General features: G+C 25.5%; 2 protein-coding genes across 2 annotated transcripts; both read left to right on the top strand.

Moving 5' to 3' along the window:
• Positions 1–1,425: 1,425 nt before the first annotated feature.
• Positions 1,426–4,043, top strand: Phum_PHUM437690 (Septin-4, putative; the record flags this gene model as incomplete). The annotated part of the gene is made up of 6 exons (XM_002429475.1): positions 1,426–1,977; positions 2,514–2,694; positions 2,804–3,062; positions 3,232–3,548; positions 3,625–3,781; positions 3,878–4,043. 6 exons carry the CDS (start codon positions 1,426–1,428, stop codon positions 4,041–4,043), a joined length of 1,632 nt encoding a protein of 543 aa, XP_002429520.1.
• Positions 4,044–4,723: 680 nt separating this feature from the next.
• Phum_PHUM437680 (HpaII tiny fragments locus 9c protein, putative) lies at positions 4,724–6,745 on the top strand (the record flags this gene model as incomplete). The annotated part of the gene is made up of 7 exons (XM_002429474.1): positions 4,724–4,837; positions 4,986–5,300; positions 5,383–5,633; positions 5,721–5,952; positions 6,023–6,230; positions 6,357–6,574; positions 6,656–6,745. 7 exons carry the CDS (start codon positions 4,724–4,726, stop codon positions 6,743–6,745), a joined length of 1,428 nt encoding a protein of 475 aa, XP_002429519.1.
• Between the last annotated feature and the right edge of the window lie 2,420 nt (positions 6,746–9,165).

The following is a 9,165-nucleotide window of genomic DNA, read 5'->3' as shown; positions in this document are numbered from 1 at the left end:
ATTAATAAAAATTTTTATGAAAAAAGTTTCAAACGATTTTATTAATTAAATAAAAAAACGTTTTCGTAAAATATTCTCCCAAAAACATCTTTCATTTTTAAGTACGCGTTATTATTATTATTATTATTTTAACCGTTAATTTTTAAAAATTAAAAGAACATGGAACAAGTCATTTACTTACAAGTAGTCGTCGTTGTTTTTTTTCTCTCTCTTCCGATAAAAATTTGATTAATTCGACTTTAAACTTTTAAATTTAACGTATTTTAAATAATAATAATAAGTGAAAAATAAATTATGTTAATATAAAAAAAAAAAAAATAAAAAACTTGTTTTTCACGTAGTAGTTGGTAGCAGTAGTACACGATGTAACAAGAGAGAAGTGTCTGCGATTATCGTGAGCGTGACGTAATTGTTGCCAAAAAAAAAAAAAAAAAAAAATTTTTTTCCATTGTTCGACAAAATCGTAATCTCGAATTCGTTGAAAATTGACGACGAATAACGTTCGTTCCGTCCGTTATCGATCGATTTCTGTCGCCTTGCGTACGAGAAAAGTGTTTATGGATCAAGGGGTAATTTTATACAGGGTGTGTGTTTTATTAATAATTTTTCATTAAATTAATTTCATTTCATTATATAATATTACAAAAATAAATTAAATAATATTTGATTTCGTCGGTCGGAGTGTGACGGTTACAATTAATGAAAATGTCAAATAATTGTGATTTTTTTTTTTTTGCTTGATTTGGTAATGATTTAGTAGGCAAAATTGCAACAACAAAAAACAATCAATCAATTCCTTGTTTGTTAATAAAATTCTTTGCTTGTGTAAAGATAAAGCAGGAAATAAATAATTTCTGTGGTTTCAAGTGTCTGTGTGAGAAGAATTTAAAAAAAAAAAAAAAAATCAAGAGACGATTTAGATTTGTTTATTTTAAACGAAACGTCTTTTAGGTTAGTTTCCGCGTTTAAATTTAAAAAATTCGTCAGTTATTTTTAAAAAAAAAAGGAATTAAATAAATCATAATTTTAAAAATGTTTATTTAAAGTTACTATTTTATATCCTTTTACGTTATGATAAAATTATTTTCCACAGTAAAAATAAATTTTTTAAAAAATAATTGTTGTTTATATTGTTTCAGGTGAATTAATGGAGGTTGCGTTGAAAGGGTTTCAATTTTAATATAAATGGAAAGTAATTAGGATACGACTTTTTATACAAAATGTCAGGTAAAGTTTAATTTTTTTTAAAATAAAAATGCCTCCTTCTTTTTCGAAAAGGTCACATCATCAAAATGTAATTTTTCTCCACCATATATCGTGGTATTTGTTAAAAGGAAGTGAAGTTAGTTACACGTGAAAACTTTTTTTTTTTCGTTAAAAAAAATTGTTGTTGTGATTTAATTTTGTTTTTTTTTTCCGTTAATTATGGCGTATTGTGGTGAATCTTACGATTTGAAAAAAGATCCTACTCTTTCGTCTCAACATTCGTTGTCGAGTCCCAACTTTCTAGAATATTTAACTAATACTTCTGCTTCAATACCATCTTCGAAAAGTAACATCGATTTAAAAATTAAAACTACAATTATTCCAGCTAGACGTTCTAGGTCCCCGAGCCCTACGCCCATGCCTTATCCCGGTTACGTAGCTTCTGGAATGAGAGTTAATTTGCCATCATTTAATTCCAATTTAAATTCTAGTAGTATGACGGTTAATAATTCATTTTCAAGGTCCACCCCATCGCAGTCTTCATCGTTGATGAACAATTATTTAGGCGATTGCATAAAATATCCCACTAATCGTAATTATGGTTCCAATGTAACTAAATACGGCCCCCGTTCTCCTACTTCTCCTATGAAAATCGAAAGTCCCGGTACTTTGCTCCCTAATTCAAATTTTTGTTTGTCTTGTCCTCCTGCGAGTCTTCAATTATCGGCGGCAATACAAACAAAACGAACCGATCCAGATGCTCCTGGAGAAGTAAGTAGATTTCATTAATCAAAATTTTATTTTTTAAACTTACAAAAATTTTCAATAACAATTAATTTAATTAATTATTAAACAAATTAATTTGAATTAATATAGTCAAAGACAATTATTAAAAAAAGGGTATTACATAAGTTAAATTGAAAGGGTTAACTCATGGGTCCGCCTTTATAATTTTTTTTCAAAATTAATTTTGATTTAACGACATTTCCCCCCCCCGTTGGGCGTTTACCTTAACTGCTTACAGTTTGAAATTACTATTATCACTAAAATAATATTTGATAAGAAAAAAATTTCTTTTTTTTCAAGTAAAATAATATTTAAAAATGTTGGAGTGTAAAATAAGCTTGTACAAATATAATTTTGATTTTTTTTTTTTTTTAAATTTAAATTTAAATTTAAATTTACACAGTAATTTGTGTATGTGTTTGTTTCAAAAATAAATTTTCATTATCAAACGTTTTCCGCACAGGAACGTTTTTCCTTCGTTTTGTAATTTGTATGAAATTACTTAAGACGAAATGTTTCAGGTAGATCGGGACTACATTGGATTTGCTACACTACCCGAGCAAATACATAGGAAATCGGTAAAAAAAGGATTTGATTTCACTTTGATGGTTGTCGGAGAATCAGGACTTGGAAAATCAACTTTGGTTAACAGTTTGTTTCTAAGTGATTTATACAAGGATAGAAAAATTCCAGATGTCAGCGGTATGTTTTTAAATAAATTTGGGCGTTTCTCTCCCCCCCCTCCCCTTCCCACCCCCCCCCCACGAACGATAAAAATATTTAACTATTAATTTTTTTTTTTTTATTAAAGATCGAGTGGAAAAAACTACGACGATTGAAAAAAAATCAATGGACATCGAAGAAAGAGGTGTTAAATTACGTTTGACAATTGTTGATACACCTGGATATGGGGATGCCATCAATGGAGAGGAAAGTTGGAGATCTTGTTGTGCTTATATCGATGAACAAATGCGCCAATATTTTCAAGACGAAAGTGGTTTAAACCGTAAAAATATTCAAGATAATAGAGTTCACTGTTGCGTTTATTTTGTACCTCCATACGGTCATGGGTAATAATTTTATATAAAATTACTTCTTAAGGGTTTAATTACGAGAGGGCAAAGCTATTAGCATTTATATATGCATTCAACGAGGCGTAACGGTTTTCACTCGAATTTAAAACAAACCTTCAATAAAAAAATAAATAAATATAAATTGCAAATTTATATTTATTTACAGATTAAGGCAATTAGATTTAGAATTTATGAGACGGTTGCATCGGAAAGTAAATATTGTACCGGTGATTGCCAAAGCAGATACCCTAACGGCTTCGGAAGTTAAAAGACTGAAAGAACGAATAATGGCCGATATAGAAGAAAATCAAATACAGATATATCAGTTTCCAGATTGCGACAGCGATGAAGATGAAGAGTTTAAAGAACAAGATAGAGAACTCAAAGCGAGCGTACCTTTTGCTGTTATTGGAAGTAATGTTTTATTAGAAATAAATGGAAAACAAGTTCGAGGTCGACAATATCCCTGGGGTATTGTTGAAGGTATGCGATTGAGTTTTAGTTTCTCATTGTTTAATCCCAGCGTTTATTTACTCTATGATTTTAATAAATGTTTCAGTTGAAAATCCTAAACATAGCGATTTTATAAAACTAAGAAATATGCTCATTTGCACACACATGCATGACCTCAAAGACATCACACAAGACGTTCATTATGAAAATTTTCGGGCTCAGTGCATTTCACAAATTTCCAAAGAAGCAATAAGAGAAAGGAGGTATAATACGTTTAAATTATTTAGAAAAAATTTTCCCAATTTTAAATAATAACCATAGAGTAAATAAAATTTTTATTTTTTTTTTTTTTTAAATAGTAAATTGAAAAGAGATTCAATTGCTCAAATGGAAGGATTATCAGATACGGATCGTTTGCTATTAGAAAAAGATGAAGAAATAAGAAGAATGCAAGATATGTTAAAACAAATGCAAGAAAAATTACAAATAGATTCCAATAAAAGGGACAGCGTTTTAAACGTTTAATCAAAAAAAAAAAAAAAAAAAAAAAAAAATACACAGTACAAAATATTTGCATTATAAAAAATGCATTTTGAAATTTGTAAATATTAATGCTATTAATTAATTAATTATCTTTAAAAAAAAAAAAGGTATAAACTAAATTAATTCTAATAACTTATTTTGTAATAATAACTTATAAAACTGTTTTGATATTGACTAATTTTCATCCTTTAAATTAAATATTTAATACGTTTTATAGTTATTTATAAGTGCGTTTTTTAGTATACTTCAGTAGCATGTACTTTAACCTGTAAAAACCATTTTTATAAAAATGTATCATCAGTATTATAATAGACTTAACCGTTTAAATTTTTGTAAATTATTTTCACCCTACCATTTTATTACCAATCATCCCATAAATAAATTTCATCATTAATAATTAGAACGTTTTAATAATGAAAAATTGTGTGCAACAGAATTTAAATAAGGAAATTTCATATCATCATAATCATAAATTTTTTTATTAAATTTCAATAACATTTTAGGGTTTTATCTATTTAATGTTGGCAGTTTTTAGGTTGGTACAAAATCGATAATTTAGGGACATTGCATGGATGTCGAAGATCAGGTATATTTAAGAAATAAGACGCCGATAATTGATATTATTCTGTATTTACATTAAAGCATTAATATCGGTTTAAAGCATGCAAGGAATGAAAAGGGATTATAATGGAAAAATTAAAAATAATTCGTTGTCTTTGGAAGATCAAGTTTTATATACCACAATACCATTGTGGAAAATTCCCTACGAAGAACAAGTAATGTTTACATTTTTAATTTTTCAAGTTTTTCCCCAAAATTAAAAATATTTTTAGTTTTATTTAATTAATTTTTATTATGATAATCCTTTAATCTTGGAATTTCAAATTAATTACTCTTAAATATATATATATATTATTTTTAAAGATAAAACAAAAAACTCAAACCGCTAGGAAATATATTGCCAAATTATGTAATTTAATTTTAACGAGGAATCCAAATCTTGACGGATGGATTCAAAGACAAAAAGAAGAAAACAAAGGTTTTTTGTGTAAAGTAGATCCTATGGTTAGAACTTGCAATCCGAATGGATACAAAGCCAAATGTGAATTTAGAGTAGGATTTGATGAAGTGTCAAATGAAAGAGTTGTAGGCTTTAAATGTGCTAAATCTGGTGTTTTGAGTGTGTGCCCTGGTGATAGAATGATTCAGTTGCCTCATCAAATGAAATTAGTAGTTAAGGTATCAAACTATTTTACAATTTTCTGTGATCATTCACAATAAGGTCAGAAACAATTTAAACTAAAATTAAATTTTGTTTTAGCTTTTTGAAGACTATATCAAACAGTCTCCTCTACCTCCTTATGTAGTCGAAACAAAATCAGGTTTTTGGCATCACTTGATCGTACGAGTTTCTATGGCTGGTGAAGTTATGTTATTAATTGATATGAATTCTAAAAATTTAACTCTTCAACAACTTCAATATGTTAAATCAGATTTATCAAATTTTTTTTTTAATGGTGATGGGAGAGTTGCCAACGTTCAATCATTATATTACCATCCTCATATTGAAGGGTATTTTATAAACTCGCCTAATTTTTGTCAGTTTTTAATACTAACTTTAAAACGTATTCAAAAAAAAAATTTTTTTTATTATATCAGGCAAACTGATCAAGTACCTTCTGCATTAGAATTATTAGGTGGAATGCAGCGTTTAATCGAACCTGTGATGGGAACAAATTTTCATATAGGGCCTTTTACACATTTTTTAACAAATGCTTGTTCAGCTCAAACGTTTTATCAAGCAATATCTGATCTCGTTCAACCTGGTCCAAATGTAACAATTATCGATATATGTGCTGGAATAGGTGCCATCGGTCTCACATTAGCTAAGGTATCATATTATTTGTTAATTTTCCAAAATTATGTGTTTAGGTAATTTTGTTATTATTTTAAATTTTTAGAAATGTAAAGAGGTATATGCGATTGAAATGTTAGAACAACATATAGCGGATGGTGTATTAACTGCTCAAATGAATAACATAACAAATTTTTCATTTCTTCATGGTATAGCAGAAGAGCAATTAGGTGATCTCCTTAAAACTCTAGAAGGTAGAAATAAAGAAATTGTTTGCATATTGGATCCACCTAAATTAGGCGCACATAAACGCAGTACACTAACCAATTTAGGTATTATTGAAAAAGCTAACAATTTAAAAATGTTTGGTTAGGTTAATAAGAAAATGATGGTAGGTCTAGGTTAATAATAATTTTTTTAAATATTTTCAGCATTTAAAGTAGTAGATCAAGTTAGAATGTCGCCTTCTGTAAAAAGATTTGTATATGTATGTAATAATCACAAAAGCCCGGTAAGACTATTTTTAGATTTTTGCGCTTCTCCTTTGGAACGAGGAACGTACAATTTTACAGGATTGCCATTTGTACCTGTTAGAATCATACCTATTGATTTAGCACCGCACACTCCACACTCACAGTTACTTGTACTTTTCGAAAGGGTAGGAATTAAAAGAATTTTATCATTATTATTATTTGATGTTTCCATTATCATTTTTGATAAACCCATCGTTCATTTGCAGTGTTCATCATCAACTAGTAGAAAAAGTAAAGAATTGAAACCTCGAAAACAACCTGAATTAGAAGAGTTTGTGGTATATACTCAATGTTGAATATACTCAAATTATTATTATTATTATTATTATTATTATTATTTTACATTGGATTCGTCGGTCAATAGCAAAATTTACGAATTAACCCTTTCATTTTGAATAAGTCAACAATTTTTTTTTTTTTTTTAGTTTTTCTGACAATATTTTTTTTTTTTTAGAAATTATTTAAGTATCGGACTAGTCATTTTATAAATTTTTTTTTTTTTTTATTAAATACCTTTGTTGCGTTGTTTTAATTTATTAGATTTAAAAAAAAAAAAAAACGCGCGCATTAAAATAAATACTCAAAATAAAGTTCAAAATAATTCAATGCTTTGAAAAAAAAAATACAAGTACTTACCTAAATTTGAAATTCAAATGAATACAAAAACAAAAAAACAAACAAAAAACAAAAAAAAGAACGCAAGAAAAATTTTTTGTTTAAACAATTTCGTTCGATATACAAAAAAAAATTATTATTATTTTCTTTTTTTTTTTTTTTAAATAATTTGTTGTTTAAAAAAAAACATTAAAAAAAAAAAAGAATTTAAATTAGTTAATTATTTTTTGTGAAGGTATAATAATATTATTTTATTATTATTATTATTATTATTATTTTTGTTTGTTTGTTTGTTTGTTTATAATTTAATTTATGTTGGAAATTTTTTTTACTTTTAATTTAAAATATTTTGCTTTAAGTTAAAATAAGAGAAACATCACAGATTTTTATAGCAAAAATTTATAACCATTATTATTTAATCACAAGATATTAATCTCTTATGATTAAAATTGTGTTCAATTCCAAAATAATAATAATAATAATAATAATAATTTTTTTTATAAATTTTCAATTTTTTTTTAAACAACAAAGTCTTCCAAAATTAATTTAAAAAAAAAAAAAAAGAAAAGTTTATTTTGAATTTTTTAATAATAATTTTTTTTTTTTTTTTTTTCGGGGAAACTCACATTTATTATTATTATTATTTTTTTTTGTGAAAAGTATTTCCTTTTTTCTTTTTTCTTTTAAATTAGTTAATTATAATTATATTATTATTATTATTATTTTATATAAGTTTATTCGAAATTGAATAAGCACATATTTTTAAGGTTGTGATTTAGTAACAAAAAAAGTTCAAATAAATTTAAAGTATTAATATTATTATTATTATTATTTTTGATTTTGACTTTAATATTAATTAATTCAATTAGAATTATTATTAATTTTTTATTTTACGTTTTGTTTTGTTTTTCTTTTCAATACTTTGTAAAGGATGTTTTTTTCTTTTTTTTTTTTTTTAAGAAATAAATAAAAAAAAAAATAAAATGCATATCAATACTAAAAGTAATAATTATTGTATTATTATTATTATTTTTTTTCATTTTTTTTAATTTCGAATATAAAAAGGCTGTTTTTTATTTATTATGTATTACTATTATTATTATTATTATGTAAATGATCTCATTTTAAATTTTAAAAAAACATGTATTTACATTTATATAGTGAATAAAATTTTTTTAACAAAAAAAATCTGTTGTAAATTTTTTTTTTTTTTTTTTATTTTAATAAAATCCTAAAAAAAATCTAATAAAATTGATGCCTTACAAAAAAAAAAAATTTTTTTTATTTTATTGTTTATTATTAACACATTTTATTATATTGTTTGGTTTTTATTCTGCTTTGTCAATAACTTTTTTTAATTATTATACCCCACCCCCGCTTCCCCCCCCCAAAAAAAAGAATTTGTTAACGCCATTTATAATCGTTGGATGATATACAATAGAAAATTAATATTTTAATAACTTTATTATTTATTTACTGTAACACTTGAAAATGAATTGTAATACATCTATTGTATTTTTTTTAATTTAATAAATAATAATAATAATAATAATAATAATAATAATAATAATAATAATAATAATAATAATAATAACACAGTCAAAGAAGCAGACAAAATGCTAAAATATTGAAATTTGGATATTGAAATAGCCAGGATGTGGGAAGACGTGAAATCAGAAACGATTCCGATCATCGTGGAAGCAGCAGAACTGGGAGCCATGATGCCACTAACACATTCAATAAAAGGAAATTTAAAGAAGATTTTGAAGAATTTAAAAGGAGGAAAAACCATCCAGGAAATCGCACTATGTGGGACGGCCCACATTCTTCGGAAAATTTTAGAACAAACAAAATTCGAGCATTTATCCCTAAGGAATCCGAAAGGGGAGAAACCTGGAATAAATGCTTAAAAACCCCGACAAATAAGAACCTTGTCGTGTTTAAGAGTGACAATAATAATAATAATAAATTGAATTGGAAACAAAAAAAAAAAACGGTTCAACGTTCTATTTAATTTTTTCAAATATTTTTGTTTTGTTTTTATTTTATTTGTTGATTTGAAAACTTTGTTATTTATTTATTATTATTATTATTATTATTA

This window comes from Pediculus humanus, genomic scaffold, assembly GCF_000006295.1.
Source record: "Pediculus humanus corporis 1103172108208 genomic scaffold, whole genome shotgun sequence".
NCBI classification, from domain to species: Eukaryota; Metazoa; Arthropoda; class Insecta; order Psocodea; family Pediculidae; genus Pediculus; species Pediculus humanus.
This window is presented reverse-complemented; position numbering and strand designations above follow the sequence as displayed.